The 24,602-nt window shown below is 43.5% G+C and overlaps 1 protein-coding gene across 1 annotated transcript in view; it reads left to right on the plus strand.

Annotated features, from left to right (window-relative positions):
• CASR (calcium sensing receptor) overlaps positions 1-23,689 on the plus strand; it is a 75,018-nt gene extending 51,329 nt beyond the window's left edge. Inside the window, exons 5-7 of the mRNA XM_039388919.1 lie at positions 13,860-14,090; positions 17,638-17,761; positions 20,514-23,689. Of these exons, the coding sequence (XP_039244853.1) occupies positions 13,860-14,090; positions 17,638-17,761; positions 20,514-21,964 (1,806 nt within the window). The 3' untranslated portion in view covers positions 21,965-23,689. The remainder of the gene's footprint in view (positions 1-13,859; positions 14,091-17,637; positions 17,762-20,513) is intronic.
• The last annotated feature ends 913 nt before the right edge of the window (positions 23,690-24,602 follow it).

Consider the following 24,602-nt stretch of genomic DNA (forward strand, 5'->3'; position numbering starts at 1 on the left):
CAAAGGATGTAAAGTTTCTTCTAGGACTGACGTTTCCTGATGCTACTCACAAATGGAGCTGGTGACAAAGGGCACCTTGAGAGCTTCCTAAAGGCACTCACAAAGTGAGATGAGCAAACAAGCCGGCTTATAAAAACATTTAGTTTCATTTTATAACCATTCCTCTGACTTGGCTGATTTCCATTTATCCCAAGGTAGAGTTGAAGCTAACTTCAAAGGCATGGTAATCATAGCATAGTTTATTATTTCTTTTCTTTCTGGGTAGTCAGCCATCCTCAGAGATGCTTTACTAACCAGCCACAGAGTTTTATCGCCGAACTGAACTTTCATGCACTATGAAGGACTGGTGTTACTCCACACAGTGGGTGAATTTTGGAGGAAGGAAAACAAATTCAGTGACTCTTTTGCCTTGTAAAATTATGAGTGATCTTCCCACTGGACTAGAAGCAATATTTTGCTCAGAAAGGACTTCTACCTGTGTCTGTAGGAGGAATTACATGAAGGAATTACATGAAATCGATGTCTTGATTTATTTGTTTTATTTGTTGTCCAAGACTTAAATTGATAAAGGAAATGGAAAAAACAGATTTAAGCTAGTAGCCAAGTGGAACTTGTGCCCAAACACAGTAAAAGTGAATCCACTGGGATGTTAGTTGACCACTGATGGGACGATGGCTGTGTTTGCAACAGGTGCCCATTGTGAATGTCCAAAACAGTTGCATGAGTTCAGTCAACTCAGTGTGACTACAGGAAACTTCAGCACTCTTTGTTTTGTTTTTTTCATGGATAGTAGTTCTTGTCTAGATTATAAATAACCATTAAACTCAGGTTTCATGAATTACTATGGTTTTGTTGAAAGAAATGACACAGTGTGCAGAACCAGTTGGTTCTCATTCTAACAAAGGCAGCTAACCCAATCATTGAAGTAACTCATTGTATTGTTCCAAATAGGAAAGAATTTACAGTCAAAAGCTATGATTTCCTCCTGGCCTAGAGAAAGGCACAGTTCTTCAAAGCAGTATCAGCAGTATTCTGTGCAGGATGCAGCTTCAGACCTCATTGGGACTTTGAAGAGACTGATCCATAAAGGGCTGTTAGAAGAGAGCAAAAGCAAATGGGTGCAAAGGGACACATATATAGCTTTGTTCTCTGCACAGCTGGGTAGAGACAACAGTAAACACCTCCCAGAAAAGACATTTCAATCAGACTTCGATTACACAAGACAATATATGTGAATTATGCTACTTGAAAACACTGAGCTTGTAGGATAACCTTTGGCTCTGTTATTTATAGCTTTAATAATTGGACAAGTATTTTTGTATTATTTAGTATTAAATTTAGACTTAATAAAAAGAGCCCTATCTTAAGCTGTATATACTTCACCATAACGGTTATTGTGCAGTAGGATGACCTCCCAGGAGCATTAAAACATTATTTACTCAGTCAGGACTTCTGCCAATAGATCCTTCACCATTTGTACACAGCACCCTGAGCCATTGTACCCAGTCGACTTCTCCATATTATATTTGCTACAAGTGAAACCAAAGCAATTAGACTGACTGTGATTTTTTTTTCATATTGTGGCTGCAAGTACAGACAGCAGCATGCAGAGTACAGTACAAAGTATCATCTAGCAGTACTGACAATTAGCTGTCATTGTACCTTTGTCTGTCCAGAGACCGTATCTCTCCACAAAACCTTAACAGACACCCAAAAATGTCACTTTCCAAATGATCATGAAACCTTTTGTATAACAAAGTATGTAAATTTATGCCACATTCAGGAAAGTAAGTAATCTTGATCCAACTAAGGGGTGCCTCACTTCAGATGTAAAACCTAGGTATTTCACTTCTGAAGGGCTGTGTTTGACAGCCAAACTTGTGTTTAGCATGATTTATTTTCCCCAAAGACATGCTGACTAGTAGACCTTTTTTTTAATTAGAATGATCCATGGCGGGTCACATCTCTTGTCACAGATCATGTCTGATTTCCAGATGGGATTTAACTGACCTTTAGTTTCATTGGTCCTTACTTGGCCTTGCTCTATTAGATTTAAAAGTCCAGATGAAGTATGCATCATTTTTCTCCATACAGTATTTATGCACATTGATCAAATTATTCCTCAGTCTTACCTTGATAATTTAAACAGAGTGGGCTTATCTTATAACTAGGATATATTTTCTGCTTTACTTCTGTATCTTGTCCATTTACTCATCCTTCTTTTTGGCGTATATTTAGTATTCCTTCAACAGAGTCAGCACAGCCAGACAGTGAAAAAGAATCCCACATTTGCATACTCTTATTACTTCCTCATTTGTAGGAGTACAAAGTACGTAAGCTTTCCTTGCCACAGCATGCAATGGAAAGGTTGCATTAAGTTGCCAGTAATAGTTTGCAGCATGTGGTACCCTTTCTGTGCCTGTGGCTTGAATTTCTTATGACTTCGTGCATAAGTCTGAATTTCACTGTATTAAACACAGATGTTTGAAGGTCATATGGGGGAAATGCTTTGTCTTGAATATTATTTACCATTACCTTAATCCATGAATTTTCTGCAAATTCTTCCCAACAGTGTTTTGTATCTGCTGCCAGAGTATTGATGAACACATTGGGAAGCAGTGAGCTGTTAACTGAGGCTGGAGGAATTGCCCACAAACTAATGATCTGTCTCTGTTCATATCTGTTGGGCAATTCTTGATCCATGAACGGATGCTTTACATTAAATGTAAAGCTCAGATATTTCACTTCTGAAGGGGTGTGTTTGCCAACCAAATTTGGATTTAAGAAGATCTATTTTCCTCCAAGCTAATTGGCTGCAGCAGTTATGTTTCTCTCCTATAGTTTTGTATTAATTGATCCTCAACCCTAAACTCTTGTTTTCCCACTGGTTTTCCTGTGATTGATGTCAGACTAACCAGCCTTCGGTAACAGAGGACATCCCTCCACCTTTTACAGTATTGTCTTTGCTTGGCAGCTGTTGCAGCCCACCAGAGATTGACTCTGGAGCAGCCCACTGGGCAGAAATCCAAGCCTCTATAAGAGGAGTTAGCTGTGATTCATGCTCTTCACAGACTGTCATGGAGGGGAACTTCAGGCACACTGTTGGGAGTGCATTCCATGTGCATGTGTAGCAGAAAGGTGGATTGGAATTGCTGTATTGAATAATAGTAGATAGCATACTGACTTTGTCCTTCAAAACCAGTGACATTTTTATGTGTATATCATAAACCTACTGTATTAGTGGTCTTTTTATTAGTTATGGAGTGCTGTGAGGAACTGTCTGGTTCTGCCAGCCTTTTAGATCCAAATTCAATTGCTCAAGCTACTCTCTAATCTCTTTTTAAGGACCTTCTACCTGAGTTAATGTCACATTATGGCTCCAAAACAAGTGCCCTTGGGATAAGAATGTCCATGGTTTTTTTCTGATAGCAAGGGTAGTTCATTTGGCTTTCCTGCTCCTCCTTAGCTCTCTCTTTAGCTTTCTATCCTCTTTATCTGTCTCTTAAAGCCTTATGTCATGAGGATCAGGCATACCTGACACCTTTCAATATGTTCAGTATGTTCAAGGAACTTATTAATATGTTGCCTGGTCATTTTTTGTTCTTTGTTCTCCAGGATTTTTATGTTCTACTTTCTGTTAGTGTAACCCTTGTGTTGCACAGCCTTGGCTGGAGGATCTGTGATGGATTATTGCTTTTAGAGCACACCATAATAACTACTTTGAGCTTTATTTGTATGATGAGGATAGCAACTCCTTAATTAATAAGCTTTTATTTTAATGAACACAGAAAAAAATCAGTACAAGCTCAGGACTTATGTTCTATAGGCGATTGCTTTTGAAATTGCAGCTGGGCAACTGGGCCAGCATGAGTTGTGGAGGACCTTCAGAAAACAAAATATCCTGGTCCCATCCTGTGTCCTGTGACCTCCTGACTGATGGTTAAATCAGTCTGGAAAAGCAGCCATGCAATGCCAGAATTCTTTAAGATCATTTCTTGATTCCTGTGGGTACCTCTGTGACTCATCAAACAGGTCTTTAAGAAGTATTTTAGACCCAGATCTGTAGTGTAACTGAGACATCTACAAACACCGGTAAATACCTATTGAGTTTTTCTGAAGTATCTCAGTCAGACCTGACTTATGCAGCCTCTGTTATGAAATCTACTAGGCTTTTGCTTTTGGTTTCTTTCTGGACATCTTTGTAAATATAGTACTGGAGTAAATCTGACCCTAAATCAGATTAGTCCCACTTTATATCAAGTGCCATTTTGAAATGCTTGCCTTTGGCATTAAGTTGCTTGATCCTACTGCTGTAGCAGCTATTAATTTACTTCTGTCACCTCTCACTGTCAAGAAAGTGTCAAAGCTGCTGCAGTTTTGAATCAGCAGAGCAGTGTTCCTTGGCTGCTGGCAAGAAGACCATATAAGCTATCCCATGAAATTAATCCCAGTTACAGGCAGTAAAATTGGTCCTTGTCATAGGAAACTAGGCTTCCTCAGTTTTTCAAGCAGACAAAGCACTCACAGCATAGCATGAGATAAGGGAAGCTCCAAGCACCCTCCTCTGAGTAGCAAGTAATGTGTTTCCAACACAGTTCACCTGAGTTCCTCCCTCTCCCAATTTCTGCAAGTTTCTATTGGAGGATCTGCTTCTTTCTCAAAAAGGACAAGATGTATGCATGGCTCCACACATCAGCACCTTTGCTGCCACTCCTCAAGGAGAGGGCAATGGCCAAGGGAAAGGGTGGAGGAAGATCCATCTCTCATCTGCCTAGGGATCTCATATCCTTGGCAGAAGCAGAACAGAACCAGTTATCAGTTACAACATGACAATTAGCACGTCTTGTCATGTCAGCTTGCTGTCCTGTACTTCTCTGGAGACCTGAATAGCCTTGCCTTTGCAGGGACAGGGGTCTCTGCTTCTTTGAGAATACATCACCTCTTTCCCACAAATCACTGAATGTGTCATAAACAATTAAACAATTCCACACTTCCATTTCTCTTGAAGTCAGAAACAGAAGTCAGACTGATGGTCGAAGAGCTACCATCACCACCTCTGGACCTCTCTAATCTTCCTTTAGTTTTATTCTTCTTCTCTGATCAACTGACCAGAACTAACTGCATTTTCCAGGGGAGACTGTACTATTAATGTACATATTGGCACCATATTTTCAGCATAATTTTCTTTCTTACTTTAATATCCTAGTATTTTGTTTGCTCTTTCAGCTGCGTAATGCACGGAGTGTTTTCACTGAGCTGCCTACAATAATGAGCAGGTCTTTGTCTTGAGTAGTTAGTTAATTTTCTTCAATAAAGATTACGAATAGCTTAAATTACTACTTCTAACATACGGCACATGGTTTTTGTCAAACACATTTAGCCTTCAGTCATGTTATCCAGTGACCTACCTAGATTCACAAGGAAGTCCTTCAGTTCTTATCAAAGCATAACAACTTCTAATGTTCTTAAATTATTCTCAGCTTTTGTACAGCTATTCTTGAGTCTTGAACTGAACTCTTCCTTTCACCCTGTTTTTAAAGTCACTGGCAGATCCTTCAGAGCTGAGACATTCACCCATCTTGCCAGATTTTCTTTGCAGTATTATCAGTGTATCTATGGCTGACTATCAGTGTTCTCTCTCTTCAACTCTTTGACACCAGCCCTTCTTCCAGAGTTTATCTCCCTTTGTTCATCTGCACTATTGCCAACCTGACAGTTTCAATCCCAGAGTACAGATCAGGCCTTGTACAGAGGGTCTTGACTAGTCTTCATGGTTTTGGTTTGAGTCGTTCAGTATCCCAACTACAGACCAGGCACTCCTTGTGCATGAAGCTGGATATGTGTAACAGAAAGACATCCAAATTTTTTGTGGGGTGTTTACAGCGGGAATCACAGCTCTGTTCCTTGGTTCCTTTCAACTTCTCCCCTGAGTTACCCATATAGTGTTAAACAGTCACTTCAGAGCAGAAAACCAACAGAAAGCAAGCAGCTTAGGTGGAATCTGGTGACCAGTGATATGACCCGAGGGAATGGCATGAAGCTGTGTCAGGAGAGGTTTAGGTTAGATATTAGATGAAAAAAGGTCCTGCACTCAGAGGGTGGTTGGGCACTGGAACAGGCTCCCCAGGGCAGTGGTCACAGCACCAAGCCTGGCAGAGTTCAAGAAGCACTTGGATGATACTCCCAGGCACATGGTGTGATTCCTGGGGATGTCCTGCGAAGGGCCAGGAGTTGGGCTTCAATGATGCTTGTGGGTCCCTTCCAACTCAGGATATTCTGTGATTCTCTAAATGTCACAGGTGGTATGAGGTAATGAATCACATTCTTCACCCACTGAAGAACTCTGTTATCTTCTGAACCACTTTGGGATAAAGATGGGATTAATGGTGTTGGCATATCTTGGCTTCTTGGTTTTAAAAACAACATGAGCACTACACGTTGTCACCTGTTGGTGTACAAATTGCAGTAGGGAAGGAGAAGAGATTATAGAGGGGAAGGAAACTTCAGTTCCTGCTGGCAAGAAGAGTGCTCTGGGCAGAAGGGTGCAATTCCTCTGCCTCAGGCTTCTGGAAACAGGTATTACTGATCCAAGGGACTAGGGCCAACACCTTCCTGCCTGCTCAGGTCCTTTGTGTCAGAACTGGTTGATGCTGTGATGACAGCACTGCCTTTGGGAGAGCCTAAGAGTTGGCCCTACATAAAAACAAGGCAGAACAAGATATTCCAAAGTAGACAATGCAGCAGGAATTAAAGATTTGATACAGAAAGTAAAAAATTAGAGTTTTGCTAGGCTGTAAATGAAGATTGGCACATGGGAAGTGAAAGGAAGATAGAAAAAACAGCAAAAAGCTATTGCTTCAGGGAATGCTTTTTTTTAAAGTATTTTACAAGCGGCTCTTTCAGAACTGACCTGGGCATATTTCCATGTGATACTTGACCACTGGGTGTGACCACCAGATCCTGTGCATTATGACCACTGGGCTAATGCGATTGCTACGCTCTCAAGTCCTTACACCTATTAGGGCATTATGAAGGCATCTTCTTCATGTACTTTATTAGGAATCCAAAAAAAGAGAGGAGAATAAGCCCTCAGCAATTCAAAATGAAAGGGAGGACTTGCCATCTTCAGTACAGTTGCCAGCTTTTTATCTTCACATTGAGCCATGAAGTGGAATTGTTGGCTGCTCTCAGCGTGGGCTCTCTAGCAAAGCAATGAGAAAAACATTTGGTACTCATCAGTCCAGAAGTGTTGTACAGGCCTGGATAGAGCTAGGTAGACAGAAACTAAAACTCAGTATGGGAAAATGTAAGTTAACTGTCAAGACAGGATTCCTTGACACAGTGTTTGGAGAGGGAACAGTTCATCTTTTATGGGGACAGACACCTGTGTGTCCAGGTTCACATCCCTTGTAAGACCATTTGACCTAGTGAGGAAACACGTCAGAAAGAAACTGCAGAAGGAAGCCAAAGATATTAAGCCCTTGACAACACAGAGAGACTAGTTAAGGACCTGTCACAGTTGAGACATAGTAAATGACAGCTCTTAGCAGATCTGACGTTTATTTGCGTTTCTTTAAGAATCAATAAGACTAGAACTTTTAACTGCTTGGTATCACACGCTTGCTTTCTCCACAGCACTAGAGGTCTCTCAAGGTGAAAGTCATCGGTTCATGCTGTGCAGCTCCTCTCAGTTACTCTTCTTAAGCATTACTGGCCAAGATCACTGGGCATCCCCCAGCATTTGTCTCCACACATCTCCTTCATCTCCAGGATCTTTTCCTACTTCCAGTGTTTTTCATCTATACATGATCTTCACCTTCTTCTTTTTAGCCCTGAGCCCTAGGATTTGGTTGCATCAGCCTCCTAACTGGTGGATCTATCTTCTGTCTTGTTACTAACTGGAGGATTCAGGACATGCCACTTTTGTTTAGTCCAGCTGCTGTCAAAATGTACAACTAGCCCATACTGCTGGATTTTGTCCAGAGGACAAAAGTTCAGCTTTGGACATGCAGTGCACATGCACAATTATCTGCTGTCTGACAGCATTGAAAATTTAAATGGGTTGTTTTGCCTGCCACTGGCCTTAACCCCAGTGACACAAAGTGTCTACTGTAGATCAAGAAAAGGTGGAGAAAGGAAGCTGGCAAGGCAAAACAAAGGTATTAGGTAGTGTTTGTTAAAAGCGAGACAGCATCCTTCAAATAGCTGAGTTACATCCAGTAAGTAAAATTGGAAGGTTCATAAACTCTGGCGGGTTAAATGTAAAAATAAATAAGGCAGATCAAAAAATAAATAATGAGGAACAGGCTGTAAATGGGGCACAAGCTCATAAATCCTTTTTTAAACACTTCAGCAGTAGGACTGTCAGTTGAGCCATAGATTATCACTGCAAAAGACAAAGTAAGGCCATGACAGAAGAAAAGTGTGCTCCTCATGGACAAACTTAAGAAGGTTTATTTATTTATGGGAGACTTGCAGAGGATCTGATTGAAGTGACTACAAAAGAAACTAGGGAATACAAGAGCAAAATGAACCTTGATACTTTGGGGCAAATGAATGATGTTCACCAAATGCCCTGCCAGAGCTCACAGGTGAAGTAGCTGAAGAGCTGGCTATGGTGACCAATCCCTCACTTAAAACAGTCTTAGGCACTGAGGCCTAGAAAGCTGACATCACAAATGATGTGACATCATTTTCTAAACGGGTTCTGGAGGAGATCTAAGGAACTAGCATAGCCCAATTGAGCCCATTATTAGAAGTTGTGGTTAAAAAAAAAAAATCAGGAATGAAAAATAGAATATAGTGAGGAGGAGTCACCATGACTACTCTTTTGTAAAGAGAAGCCCTACCTCACAAACCTCCTGAAGCACTTTGAAAGCACTGGGATAAAGGAACTTATAAAGTATGCTCAGGCTTCTTAAAGGCATCTTCTGGTAGTGTGTCACCAAATTCAGTCCTTATGTGGATGAACAGTTGGTTGAAAGTCAGCAGAGGATAAAAATAAATGGTGACATCTGACTTATCACAAAAGGAGTTAAAGAGATCCTTGGGGGGACTCCTTAAGTCTGTCTGAATAGTAGTCAAAAAAAGCAAGTCTACTATTAAGAATGGTCACACTAGAAGAGGGACAGAGAGGTAAACAGAGTGTCCTGGGGATCACTTCATTATCCCTTTTGTGCATCTTACTTCAGTATCATGTGCAAGTCTCAAAATTGATGAAGGAGACTAGGAAAGTTTGGAGAAGGGTCAGTGGAACAGTTTCTGTACAAGATGCAGCAACATCAGATAGGGCTCATCAGCCTGAGAAAGAAGTGGCGGAAGAGAGATCTGACAAAAGTTTGTAAAATCCTGAGAGGTATAAAAAAGACAACTAGCAAATTGACAGTTCTTTATCTTTGCCCACATAAGCATAAAGGTCATCAAAAGAGATTAGTAGCTGCTCTGTTCCAACAGGGATGAAGAGGTGCTTTGGTGCTTTTCTCATAGAATGTAGATCTCCATGCTATGGAAGGCTGTGGATGTGAAAAGTTCGCACAGAACACAAAATGTGCAACATCGTAGAAGAAAAACTCACCCAAGGGTTATTGAGTACAAAGACCTCTGGCCAAGAAAGTCACTGAGCTGCAAAATGTGTGAGAGTGTTAAGGGGCAGTATTACGTTCCCTTCTGCTCCTGTGTAGGCATTTGCTGTTGGCTACAGTCAGAAACAGGTAGATGTGCTGCCAGCCTGACTAATACAACTGTATTTATGTTCTGGTTTTATGATCGTCCTAAAAGAGTGGAAACTATGTGACGCAGAATATGTAGCCTGGATAAAGCATGGGATGCTACAAGGCTGGGAAGGGCCTAAGCAGAAATAATGGGAGGGCGAGATAGAGGGCAGCTTGCAAGTCCTTTCTGATAATAGGTGTTTTAATTAGAAGGCATTGCAATTCAACATGAAGCCTGTGACAGAAGGGAAAAAAAGAATGAAAAATTACAGGAGACATCTGAAGACAGCAGCTTGCACTCCCCACAGGCTTCCACCAGCTGCTGACAGTGTATGCAAGCCACCAAGGTCAACACTTCTTTCATAAACTCTTGGTTCCAGGGTGTGATACACGTACCCCTGACACATTCACTTGCCCTGGCTGAAGCAGGGTCTTTTAAGTCTTTGTGGATTGAGTTCTGGTTATTTATGTTTCTATCTTTAGTTACAAAACACAGTGACATATTTTTGACTGTAAAGCCTTCAGCTAATCTTTGATAGACTGGTGACTACAAAATAGTGCTGTAGTTATTCAGAGTCTACAACTTCCTCTTTCAAAGTTTGGTGCTTATGTATTCCTTGTCTGTTTAAACTGTATTCTCACCCTGTAGAGAGCAGAACCTGTGCAATATGCAGATATCATCCTGAGATTTTCTTGCTGTCTAAAAGAGGAACATATTCTGGTAGTTGTTCTGTTACCACTTCATAAGCTGACCTTTAGAAATTTTGACTTGAAAGCAAACTTTGGCATTTGCAGGCTTTGTTACTTCTGTTGTTCCTGTTGCCCCTCCATTTGGGATTTTAATCAGAGCATGTGTCTTTTCTGCATGAACTGATACACCTGGGCTCTCCTGCTCCCCAGCTACAGCTGCAGAGCTGAAGCTGCTATACTGTGCCTGGGGAAAGACAACATTGTTAATTGTAGATCAGTGCTTTTAAATTAATATTAACTGTCAGATACACGTATCAGGTCATCCATGAGACGGTTTATAACCTGAATCCTCAGGTGTTGTTTGTGTGTGTGTGTGTGTGTGACCAAGGGAAACATCCTGCTAAACTAATCCTAATGACAGGAGGTAAGGCAAGGGAACAGACTAATTGAGATTAATGTTATACAATTAAATAAACAAACAAATGCATCCAGGGAATCCAGAAGTTTCTTCACCATTCATCCTGCTGACCCTAAGACCAGCAAGTGTCCTGCTGCTGCAGTTGGCCAAGAGAGGCAGGACTTGAACAGAAGAATCTTCAATAAGGTTTTTGCAAGATGGTCTCCTCGTATGTAGCAACAAAAGAAGGGAAAGATCCTTCCTGTCTATACAGGTAGCAGTCAACCCAGCAGTGATATCCAGTCCAGATATCCTGGTGGCACCCTGGGTGCTACAGTGCTGCGTGAGAGTGCAATGCTGAGTTGGAGTGAGGAGAAACACGGCATTCCGCTCAATGTAGTGACCCAACTGACAGCTACAGCTGTCACCTTGTGGAAGGTGCTAGGAATGCAGCTTCCCTTCTTGGTACCTACACTGCTGACGGACAAGGTTCCTGATAACATGTCCAAGATTGCAGCCCCAGCGCAGGTGAGGCCAAAATGAGATGATGCAGTACAAGACAGCACTGTGGATCTGCAGACTCTGTCACCCCCTCTGACCTCAGAGCTGCCTCTGCTCTGTTCTCACTGTTCCCTGATGGAGCTCGGCAAGTAGCATCTTCCTGAGTACCCCTCCAGAATGAGGAGGATGAGAAGGGAGCAGTGTCCTGTTTCCTTCCCCAGAGCAGGCAGTGCCCCTGCTCTTCAAAGCAAGGTGCCAGTGCAGAGCACATTCTTTTGCTCTGTCCAGGGAGAGGGACAGGTCCTGGCTCTTCAGTGAGATCATTCCAGCTGCACTCCTTAAAGGTGAGCTGGTCTGCAGAGAAGGGCCACTGGGAATAAGAAGACAGAAGAAATACTGCCTTTGCTGTCTCTCCCGTTATTCAAAGTCTGAATGCTGTGGCAATATTTTGATATCCCTCCATCAACATCACACAAGCTGAAAAGGTATTGCCAGCCACATCCTGTGTAATACTACCATGATATTTCCAGACTCTCTCAGGCTGGCATTTAGGCAATTAGAGGAGGGTATCTCTGTAGCTCTGGGGATTTTAGCTTGAGATAAGAGGATCCCAAAAGGAAACAGAGAAAAATGAGACAATTTAGCAAAACTGACAGGAATTAATGAAGTGATTCAGTTCCCCCATGCCTGTGTTTCCAGGTGAAAAGGATTCATCAAATGGTATTATCTGTTCTATGTCCGTGCAGTGAAGAGGGCTCTGCATGCCCAGACAAATTGATTTCATTTTGGTTTTTTCTTATATTTTGCCTTCCAGAATTGTAAGTTTGGGCATTCGCAGGTGAAAGAGTGGAGTGGGCTTATAAGCTGTTGCAGTCAGTAGAACCACAGCAGCAACTACGCCACAGTGGTCTAGAAGCAGCTGAGAGCCAAGTGCCCTCAGAATCACCTCATCTTTCTACAGATCAGCTCTACAGAGAAAATAGCAGAGAACATCCACAAAATGAGGGGGGCTGTGGGTAGAAATCTGATAAGTGCACAAAGCAGCAACTAACTTTTGAAGAAAAATATGATGTGGATGAATTGTATTACAGTTGCCAGCACAGGCTTTCTTTCACGCTACAATTTCTTAGGTTTACCTGTCAGGTTATCTAGATCCTGAATTTTTCAATTGCAGTTGTCCCTGGGATTAACTGATTTTGTCCATGGCATATTGGTTGACAGCCTGCCGAACGCGAGCCAGCAGTGTGCCCATGTGGCCAAGAAGGCCAATGGCATCCTGGCCTGTATCAGCAATAGTGTGGCTGGCAGGACCAGGGAATGATTGTACTCAGCCCCAGTGAAACCACACCTTGAATCCTGTGTTCAGTTTTGGACCCCTCACTAAAAGAAAGACATTGAGGTGTTGGAGCAAGTCCAGAGAGGGGCAATGGAGCTGGGGAAGAGTCTGGAACACAAGTCTTATGAGGCACAGCTGAGGGAGCTGGGGGTGTTTAGCCTGAAGAAAAGGAGGCTCAGGGAGACCTTAACGTTCTGTACAACTGAATGAAAGGATGTTGTGGTGAGAAGGGGGTTGGGCTTTTCTCCCAGGTAACAAGTAACAGGATGAGAGTAAATGGCCTCAAGCTGTGCTGGGGAGGTTTAGCCTGAATATTAGGAAAAGTTTCTTCACTGAAAGGGTGGTCAGGCATTGGAATAAGGTGTCCAGGGAAGTGGTGAAATCACCATCCCTTGGAAGAGTTCCAAAACTGTGTGGATGTGGCACTTGCATATATGGTTTAGTGGTGAACAGAGTAGTTCTGTGTTAACAGTTGAACTTGATGATTTTAGTGGTATTTTCCAACCGTAACGATCCTATGATTCTATATGACAGTTTAAGGCACGAGGTTAAAATTACAGGAGTGTACTCCTGGGGACAGGCAGAATGTGATTACTTGAAATTACACAACCAGGAGACAGGAGCCAAAAAAAAAGAGTGGTATGAATTCTCCAGGCCTGTCATGTGGAGAATGAGCTTGATTTGTTGTTTTTTTACTGAAGTGCATTTGGCTTGAGGTTTTTCAATCAAAAGTCAAGTTTGAGTTGTTTCTCAAGCATTCCTGTTTCTGAGTGATTGATCATTCAGAGACGAGAGATGTCAAGTGGGAGTATTTATGCAGAGTGTTTGCAAGAGCAGGGTGAGAGGGATGCATGGGTGACTGAAACACATCAGAGGCTGCTGCCGCTTCTCTGACCCTCCCAAAAAGCTATGGCCTTGCAGAGGTGGCTCAGAGGGACTGAAGAAGAATGATAAATGGATGTTGGGGTAGCATCAAGAAGTGTTACAGATGGGTTGGTGACCTCCCTGAGGGTCATGATACCTTGTGTTGTCTACAAGGTTTGTACAGGCTCTCTGTGTGCATATGACATCCATGAGGGAAAGCCTCCTACTGCTGTGATTAAATGATTCCTAAGAGATTAAGGACTGTAGTAAAGCGATTCTTCCCGTTTCTGTCCCCCCAGCAGATGTGTGCTGTGGTAGGTTGAAACACACAGGCGTTCAGTGTCTCTCTGTTTCTCTCTAGGTTCTCAAGCATCTGCGACACTTAAATTTCACCAATAACATGGGGGAGCAAGTGGATTTTGATGAGTTTGGGGACCTGGTAGGAAATTACTCAATAATCAATTGGCATCTCTCTCCGGAGGATGGCTCAGTCGTCTTTGAAGAGGTTGGGCACTACAACGTTTATGCCAAGAAAGGGGAGAGGCTCTTTATCAATGAAAACAAGATCCTGTGGGGTGGATTCTCTAAGGAGGTAAGTGCTTAAATCCTCCCAGCAATGCTTCCTCAGTTTCCACAAGCTGAAATTTGAACTAACCCTGCACACTCCTCGTATTATGGCTCCATGTCTCATTAAAAGATCCGTTCATCTTATTGTATACATGGACTCTGCTGTAGTCTTTTACATCCTTGTTAATATACTTCTGGAAATAATGGGCAGCTGTTCCTCCCCTCCTGTACATTTTAGAGCCTGAGTATTAATGATTTAAATAATGTCTTTTTTTCCTGGCCCAAATAGATAGAATGGAATTTTGCAGCGCTGTTTCAACAGAAATTATTACCCCAGTCTGGTTGTTGACTAAGTCAAGTTTTCCTGAGCTTAGTAGTTTTATTGCTGAAAACAGCCTTCTCTTTCACTCCCAGTATCTCTTCTTGCTCCTGCATACATTCATAACTCTTTCTGCTGGCTTCACCCACCAAATCACAGAGCCCTCCTCACACCCTTGCAAACCAAACAGAGCAACCCTGTCAATCTGCCTGGGTTAACTTGGTGCTCAAATAGTGGGAGACACCAGCACCTGCTGCCTTTTTTTGTAATCTACCTGAAGGTGCTTCTGCAGTCTCAGAAGTAGAGATCTCAAGATGTAGTGATTGATTTTAGTCAGGGCTTAATCCTTCTCCACTTTCTTGCATATGTTAGATCTTTTCAGCATAACTATTGTCAGTAGCAGCCAGGCTGTGTCTTACCCACATGATGGAAACATGGTACAGAGATCTCCAGACAAGAGCCAGGTGAGCTGCTGTCGCAGCTGGCAGCAGCCCACTCCAGCCTAGGCAGAAACCCTGGCTCCCAGAGAGGATACTGAGCAGGTTTGTAGTGTTGGAGGGGACACAGAGAGTGGAGCATTAGCTCAGAACTGTCACTGACAGGCCCTGCTGCAATGTTTAGATGTGTTAAATCAGCACCTGATCAATGAATAAGGCAATTCACTTCCAGGTGATTATTCACATTGGCTGCCAGATCAGGTAAATGTTTCTGCATTTTAGCTACACTTGCCTAATACACTTAACACCATCAGTTAAGCCTTACATTTACTCCAGGTACCCCAGCTTCACTCTTGGATCAAATCCATGAACTCTCAAGGAGGCATGGATTGAGCAGTGTAATATCACAGAAATACTGAGATCAGGCTTTTCTAAGCCCAGCTGGTGTCTCTGAGCACAAACTATAAGTGGAATTTTAAAACCCCTGATATTCTAACCCCTCCTTCTGATTGTTGCAAATGGAACTTACACTTTTCCCAACAGTTAGGATTTTATCGTTTTTTACTTAAACTGAGTAATTGTGTTCTCTTGGTTTAAATTTCTCCAAAAGTGCAATATTTATATTCATTATCTGTTGTGAACTGTTAAAAATTCGACAGGATGGTGCTGAGTGTAAGCCAGGGCAGGTAAATTTTGTGCATCAGAGGGGGTTTTGATTTCTATGTTTGCTGCAGCCTTTTTTTCATTTTATAGAGTTTTAATTTCTTCCAGATGAAAGACTCTGCTCAGAGGCAGTAGCCAGTACTTCACTCACTGAAGCTTCTGTACCTCTTGTCATTCTCAAAAAAAGATTAAATGTGGGTAATTTTAACACAGGAACTTCACCATTGGGCAGACTTGCAAAAGAACAGGTTGAAGAGTAGGTAAGATAGATAGATTCATTTTGGCAGAACTTGATAAAATTCCCCACAGAATACTTAAGAATGCAGCCAAAGCAATCACAAAAGTACTAGCAATTCATCTTTGAGAAACGTGGAGGATGGGTGATGTCTCAAAGGATTAGAGGAGAGTAATCGTAATACCTGTTTTTAAAGCAGATATGGGAGAGCTGAGGGAATTACACAATTGAGCTGAGCTTCAGTAACCTAAAAGACTTGATAAAAAAAAAATTAAACAGTTTATAAACACTTAGAGGATAATAAACTGATAAGAACAAGCCAACATATATTTGTCAAGATAAAATCATGTCAAACCAATTTAATTTTCCTCCTTGCAAGCTCAGTCAATTTAGTAGATAATGGGGAAGCAGTGCGTGACTTCAGTCAGGCCTTTGATTCAGGCCTGTTCAAAATCACCACTGGCAGCCTAAAGAAAGACAGTCTAGACTGATGAAGTCCTCTTGATGGATGCACTACCTGCTGAAGTACTGTCTCAAGGAATGTGCATACTGTATTAATAGCAATAGGCATTAACAACAAAGAGTGCTTCACAGGGGGAGCTGCAGGGATTTGCCCTGGATTTGTGTCTGTCCAATTAATGATGCAATCCTGATCAACAGCTTAGAAATAGCATTCCCAAACTGTGCTGCAGCTACATTTCAGAGAGATAGGCAACAGTGGCTGCTCTCACCTGAGCCATGAAATGGTCATCTCCACATAGGAGTGGCCATTACTGAGGGCTTGCTTACCCTGTGGCTGAGGTTAGTGTCTGTACACAAGCAATTTCCAAACTGCCTAAGTGCATCCACACAGGAGGTTCCTAGAGATCAGCAGGTTGGCAGCATTTGGGTAAACCAGCAGTAAACTTCCAAAAAGGTGAATGGAGGCTTCCACACAGAACAGCCCTTAGGCATGTACAGATCATGTTATTTTGCTACCAGTGGAAATTGTGGGGTTTTAGTCCCCTGAGCTGAGAAAGCCATGTCCTATGTCAACTCTCTTTCCTTAATTTAGTTGGGAAAAGGTGAACTCAACCTCAGGTCATGCTTCTGTGTGAAAAATGCCCAAGCTTCCATTTATTATGCTGAACTCCTTGTGTCAGTGTACTTTAGGCATGCAGCGAGTGTGCGCGTGCAACCGCTTTCTGCCAGGACATGACCATGCCCAGGGGGGTTCACATACAGCATAAATGCACAGCCAGCAGGTGACAAGCTCATCATTTGCAGCAGCAGAAGTCTTTGGATCTGTATATAGCTGCTGATTTGCATCTTTAGATGCTCAGTTCTTAAAACAGGGCCTTTTTTTTTACTTTTCTTTCATATGAAAACTCCTCTTGTTTAGTTAATTTACCGAGGTATTTTTGTTTGTTTCTGGGTTCGGGGGGGTCTCCAGGAGAACAGGAGGAACTGGATTTCAAAAAAATGTTTTAATTTCCATAAATTATTAGCAGATAAAATGTAATATATGGAATTGGGGATCAGTAGTCAGAGTTCCTCATTTCCATCTATATCAAATTCCCATCCGTAGAGGTCGATTGTCTTTTCTTTTAACAATCTAATGACTGTTTTCTGGTATGTCTATCATGGTCATATACCAGTTTGCAATGCCCACAACACCATAGAGATTACAAAGATCTGCTGATCTTCCCTACCATCCCTTGGTGTGTTCTCTCAGAGAAACCTCACTGCAGTGGGTCGGGGAAGGACTATTGTGCGAAATGTGTCTGTTCGGCAGAGGGAGAGGTGAGCATTTGAGGCTCTCCATCCAGCACACCAGTCAAGCAATAACACCCTTGGAGGAAGCCTAAGGTCTCGAGTAGAAAGGCTGCCTGTGGGCCATTGCCCCCATTAACCCTCTTTGGGCTCTTTTTCCTTTCAGGTGCCTTTCTCTAACTGCAGCAGGGACTGCCTGCCAGGCACAAGGAAGGGAATTATTGAGGGAGAGCCCACCTGCTGCTTCGAGTGCGTGGACTGCCCAGACGGGGAGTACAGTGATGAAACAGGTAATACCCACAGAGCTGCTTTGGGGGTTGCAGAGGACAGTGTGAGCCCTCTGGGCATCACTCACAGTTGTGCTGAAATCGCTTCCCTGCAGGGCTGAGCTGGCGGTTGCCTTGCCAGGAGGCTTCACAAAAAGTCTGGAGAGACTTCTGAACAGCTTAGAGGAGTTGAGTCCAATGGTCCTCAGGTGCTGTCTTCTGCTAAGCCTGCTTGTACCTAATGCTCTGCATTGGGAAAATTAAGGCAGAGAACTTGAAAAACAACTTGCAAATAGGAAGCATCTCAGGCACAAGCCTTCAGCCACAAGTAAACTCCATTACACTGTAGCAGTAGCTTTTGTTCTTCCAAAAACCTATGGGAAGGAGACATTCCCAAACCTAAACCTAAATTCTGTAGTTGTCTGTCTGCCTCCATCTTTTTCTCATGTTGTCAGGGTTTTATTTCATGCTTTACAAAGAAATAAAATCCATTACATCTCTGACTTCACAAGCAGAGAGGAGTATTTCCCTTTATGGAGTCACCAGCCACAGCTTCTGTTGATCACACCTGTGGACATCTCTGTTGCTGGTTTCACTGGGAGCTTGGATCAAGCCACTCAGGTTCTGAAGTGGAGGGAAGAGATAACCTCAGTTTTATAAATGGTTAAAAAATTTTGTATTTCCAACACCGTTAGTGCTCCCTCAGTGTTGGACATCCCCAAAGTAATGAAGACAAATAAATTCTTTCAGAACAGCAGTCCCCTCCACACTGCAGAGCACTCACGATTTCCTCACACGTTCTGCTGTACACTGGTCCCAGCAAACACTGCAAAACTGAACAAGTGTTCATCGAGAGAATATAATTTGTGTCCTATCAGACAGGAATGAAAACTTTTTAGCATGAACATATAGTACTACAGGATTCTTGGAAGTAGCACTTTCAGATTAAATAGAAGTAATTCTGGTCATGTGTAATAGGGATATTTTTGTGGTTTTCCACATGATTTTGGGAGCTAGCTCTGGTGAAATTTATGAGGCTGAGAGGGTGACTGCCTTCTGACTCCACAGTTTCCTGCTGCAATTTCAGCTGACAGTAATGGTCTTTCTTTCCTGTGCTTGCCAGTTATATAGGCATAGAGAACAGTTTTACAGCCAGTCTCATCCAGCTGAGACAGCAATGCTACCAGAAGAAGCAATCTGCCCTCTCCCAGCTGTTTGGTCCCACCGTTTTTCTGGGAGCAGTGCTGGTACTCCTGCAACCATAGAGCGAGTTAGATCAGGTCTCTGGTCTTTCTGAAAACAAACTCTTGGCAGGCTGTTTCCAGCTAGAACAAGAAGCTGTATGCCCTCTAGAGCTCACACAAAGGAGATGGCAGGAATGAGCAGCCTTAGGGGAGGAGAGAGATCTGGTTTACTCCCTTCAGTGGCAGCATGGTCGCTAAGCCACCACAAGACAGCAGTGAAAGCACATCTTTGGGATGTGTTGCTGATAGCTGCCCCTATTAGAGGGGTAGAGGCAGCTGAATTCCCCATTATGTGAAGTTCACTTTGCCTTGCCTGCAGTTTGCAATAGGCTTCCAGGATAAAAGGCACAGGCTGAATGGATGTAAATGAAATGACATGACAATGAAATGACAATGGTGATGAGAGCTTCTGACTGAGCTTTTGCATCTAGTGCCAGGTTTTCACATGAACAGCTTAGGTGAGGCAAAGAGTCCTTAGGAAAGTAATATCATATCAGGTCATGGATGCTCCCTCCAACCATGCCTTAAGAATAAGAGTGCTTGAAAACCTCTGCCCTCATTAGCTGGGCATTTCTGACTTTCTCATTAACATTAACCTCTGCTCTGGAAGCTGTGGTCAGAGTCTGTGTCTGTTCAGGTGGAAAGCTCAGAGAGAGGTTGCTGCTAAAAGGAGTTTCTGAATGTTTGTTCCCAGAGCTCAATGCAGCCCCTTGCTATCGTGCTGGGATCCCAAAGGAGGAGGTAAGTTGAGACCTCCAGCTCTCTGCTCTCAAGCCCCTTCCATGCCATCAAAGGAGTCATGACCCTCCCTGCTGCAGCACAAGAACAATTTGGGTCAAAAAAGACGAGCAGAAGCAGCAGGTCCTTGTCTTTTGATCATGCCAACCATTGGCACTTTCTAGGACACTTTCTAGGTGTGGGGAGAGCGATATGATTAAGACACATCTTTCCCTGATATTCCAACGTGAAATGAGAGTGTGCTGGGAATCAAGGGCATTGCCTGCCTTCAGGGAAGAGCAGTTTAAACACTAAGACTTGCCTCTGTGGAATATGAAATAGGTTCTCAAAGCATTTAAGGAGGCAAGCACGTTTTTAATTTTCTCTGTAATAGAGAAAGGCAGGATGTTTGAATGATGATAAAACTGTGAGAGGTATGAAGACGGAGAGAAGTAGATGATAAAAATGAAGGAACAAGGAAGAGGGAGGAACAGAGCCTGTGTAACAGTTGATAGCAATTGAAGTTTGCAAAGTTTTGCCAGGAAATAGATTACAAAAGCATGAGTGCAGGGGCAGGACTTTTTTTAAGCTGGAACTAAGCATGCTTCGTGTTTTGCTGTATAGCCCATGGGAGGTTGGTTGTTTCCCTGTTAAACACTCTAGACACCAACATAGGATCCTGGGGATCTGCAGCCATGAGTGGAAGACCTCATGTATTGAAGATGAAGGCCGGTGTGTAGCTGCCATATATGTCATCCCACATTTCAACCTCTCATTCTGACAAACCTGTCCTCTTCTTGTCCATTCTTTTCCAGATGCAAGTGCCTGTGACAAGTGCCCTGAGGATTACTGGTCCAATGAGAACCATACGTCCTGCATCCCTAAGCAGATAGAGTTTCTGGCCTGGACTGAGCCCTTTGGGATTGCTCTGACTCTCTTTGCTGTCCTGGGAATTTTCCTGACTTCTTTTGTCCTGGGAGTCTTCACCAAATTTCGCAACACACCCATTGTCAAAGCGACAAACCGGGAGCTGTCCTACCTCCTCCTCTTTTCCTTGCTCTGCTGCTTCTCCAGCTCATTGTTCTTCATTGGTGAGCCCCAGAACTGGACTTGCCGTTTGCGACAGCCAGCATTTGGCATCAGCTTTGTCCTCTGCATCTCTTGCATCCTGGTGAAAACCAACCGTGTCCTGCTCGTCTTCGAGGCAAAGATTCCCACGAGCCTCCACCGAAAGTGGTGGGGCCTCAACCTCCAGTTCCTCCTGGTCTTCTTATGCACATTTGTGCAGATTGTCATCTGTGTGATTTGGCTCTACACAGCTCCACCATCCAGTTACCGAAACCATGAATTGGAGGATGAGATTATCTTCATTACCTGCCATGAAGGCTCCCTGATGGCCCTCGGCTTCCTCATTGGCTACACCTGCCTACTGGCAGCCATCTGTTTCTTCTTCGCCTTCAAGTCTCGAAAGCTGCCTGAGAATTTTAACGAGGCCAAGTTCATCACCTTCAGCATGCTGATATTCTTCATTGTGTGGATTTCCTTCATCCCTGCTTACGCCAGCACATACGGCAAGTTTGTCTCTGCTGTGGAGGTGATTGCGATACTGGCTGCCAGCTTTGGGCTCCTGGCCTGCATCTTCTTCAACAAAGTCTACATCATCCTCTTCAAGCCCTCCCGCAACACAATCGAGGAGGTGCGCTGCAGCACAGCTGCCCACGCTTTCAAAGTGGCTGCCAGGGCCACACTGAGACGGAGCAACGTGTCCCGCAAGCGCTCCAACAGCCTGGGGGGCTCCACCGGCTCCACCCCTTCCTCCTCCATCAGCAGCAAGAGCAACCATGAGGATCCTTTTCCTCTACCAGCCTCTGCCGAGCGGCAGCGCCAGCAGCAGCGTGGGTGCAAGCAAAAAGTCAGCTTCGGGAGTGGCACAGTCACCCTCTCACTGAGCTTCGAGGAGCCGCAGAAGAACGCCATGGCCAACAGGAATGCCAAGCGCAGGAACTCGCTGGAGGCTCAGAACAGCGACGACAGCCTGATGCGGCACCGGGCCCTGCTTCCTCTGCAGATCAGCGAGCCCCTCGGCGCTGAGTCCAGCTTCCAGGCAGCTTCCAGCCCAGAGACCAGCTCGCAGGAATCAGTGGCGGGAGACAACAAAGAAGAGGTACCAAGCCCTGAGGCAGAGCCTTCCCTGCAATCGGCTAACTCCCGAAATTTTATAGGCACTGGAGGTGGCTCTGTGACAGAGAACACGATACATTCCTAACAAAAGAAGATTGTGAAAAGCACACGAGCCCCCAAGAGGAACTTGCTCACCTCTTGCTTCTGAATGGGAAAGACAACAAAGACACACACCCCTGTTACACAGCCCCACCACACCGTACTGTTAGCATCAGCAGGGTAACACATGTGCCTCCAGAGGAAGGACTGTGTCTGGGGTGCCTTGGACTGAATTTGCATTTGCTCTATTGAAACCAGGACATCTCAGAAGGACAAGTGAAGATCGCCTCTGGTGGGGCTTAAGCAGAAATCTGCATGCTGCCTTGCCTCCATAAGCTTTTCCTGCCAGACTGCAACTCAGCTGACTATGGGAGGCATTAGGCAATTCCACTATACCCTGCTTTTACATTTATGTATAATATTCCTCTTTCCCACTATGTATAATATTTCCTCTTTATCCAGTATATGTGATCTGTAACCATGTGCATCAGGACTCCCAGCTCTACAAAAGCAAGGTACACGGTTTCACTTCAGGAAAGCACAGTCATGGGGAAAATAAAAAAGCCCCCAACATCCTACATGCTGTGTACAGCCAAGGGTGTGAACATGTAAAGTATTTAATGTGACAGAGCGCCATGCTATTTATATTTAGTAATGTCCCAGTCTCTCCTTTCTGCCCAACAAGAACTATTGGACAATACTCTCCATAGACTCCATTGCACTAGACCAAGCTACTAGGTTCCTACTGGTTTCCTCCAGCTGGGGTACCTTTACCTCCAGCCTGCCTGCTTTGGTGGAGGGGGAGAACAGCTTGTAAATCCCCCCCAGCAACGTTGTGAGAGCACAATGAGATGTATCCATGATTGATTATGTTGCTAGTAGTTGTATGCTTAACAAAGAGTTGCTTCTGTACTATCCCACATGGCATACATGGCTAACCCTTTCACACCTTAGTCAGTGTTGTACTTTGCTGTATTAATCTGCCTCACACCTACACAGAGCATTGCACTAGTCCTGGCGGTACTGCTGGGCCTGATACAAAGCAAATGAAACAAGGAGAAATGGAGGAGTGAGGGATGGAGAAGTAGCCCCCAGAAGGGGTAGTATGATCACCAGAATGGGTGAACATCTGAAGTGTGTGTGCTGGTAGATGACTGAATGAGGAAGACATACAAGTCTGGGCTCTGGGACATGCACCAAGACAAATGGACAAACTGCATATGTTTTTTGGCACCTATAGGCCATCTGCTAGGTTATTTCCCATCTTGAAGAGAGGGCATCTAGAACAAGAAGGGTGGACTGTACCTAAAGAAAAACAGTAAGGACTTCAGCAGAGAGCATAGCAGAACTTCATTACTCTTGTCCCACTCCCCTTAAAGCAAACATAAATGCTTCTGGTTTTGCAAGGCATGCCTGGTTTTTCTTGATCCATACTGAAGTAAGAGAGTCATTAGAAGAGACATTTGTTGCAGCCTGATGAGAGAAAAAGCACCCCTGGACAGCCTGGCAGAAGGGGCTAGGGTTACATTGCAGAATTTATTTCCCTCTTCCCATATTCCATGTGCAAGAACAAGCTTCTGGAAGTTGTCAGTACCCTCCCTCATCAAACATCAAGATAATATAGACCACTATGGAAAGGTAGATGGGCCTGCAGCTCAGTGTGAGCAGAGACAAAAGGACTGTGTGTGAAAGTGTTGGGGAAAACATCACAATTCTCTTGTTACTGTTTTTGCTTGGTTGTTCTTTTGCCAGGGCAGGCAAATAAAACTTACAGGTGACATTACTGCATAAAACCTTTGTTTTGCCACCTCCACTTGTTGTTGATAAGGAAGGGGAGTTCTTGACTTAGGAAGACCAAAGTGCAAATCCAGAAAGCCCAAGTGGCACACTATTCAGACAAGTTATTTTAATCCTTTTGTTGATCTGTTACATCCCCCTTGGAGTGGGCTCACATTTTAATTACATCACATAAGAACCAATCCAACTTTAATTGTAAGGCTTGCAAATTGCAATATTTGATTAAATCTGTGGCAGAGCTGGTTAAAAAAAAAAAAAAAAGAGTGAGTTTGAAAACACAAATTCTTGTAGCCAGAAGTTTTGGAAACCACATTCTATCCCTGTATCCAGTGAGATCTGAGAGCTGCTTCTAAAACCCAGGATCCTTCTCCAGGCTTGTGACTGTGGCTTCTAGCCTCAGTTTAGGGTACAGAATTGAGACCCATGATGTCCTGAGCCTAAATGCATGAAAGTGGATGGGCACTAGATGGCAGAAAGGGCTAAAAAAAGTGCTTTGATTATAGCTCACACTTCCAAAAAGTTCTAGTAGCCAAGTAGTTTTAGTGCTAGTGGACCGAACCCAGCACAGTAGCCCTTGAAGTGAAGCTGACAGCATTGAAACATATAAGAGCTTAATGAATGAAATAAAAATGACTCAGGATACAAACCAAAGATTATGCATGAATACACACATGTGAGAAACAGAAAGTCACCATGGGCTGCCCTGTTTGGAGAGCACTATTCACTAGCTATACACACAGTAGATAATATTGACATTTGGGTACTTTTCATTCTTTGTGTGTTTTTCATTCTTTACATTAACTTAAAAGGAATTTATACACTGGCACACAATGAGTTTCCAACAGCTGCCATAATTTTTTAGCACTGACCAGCCAGGCTATATTTGC

Source organism: Pipra filicauda, unplaced genomic scaffold (genome assembly GCF_003945595.2).
Source record: "Pipra filicauda isolate LSUMZ 115617 unplaced genomic scaffold, ASM394559v2 scaffold69_size3009148_pilon, whole genome shotgun sequence".
Lineage (NCBI taxonomy): Eukaryota > Metazoa > Chordata > Aves > Passeriformes > Pipridae > Pipra > Pipra filicauda.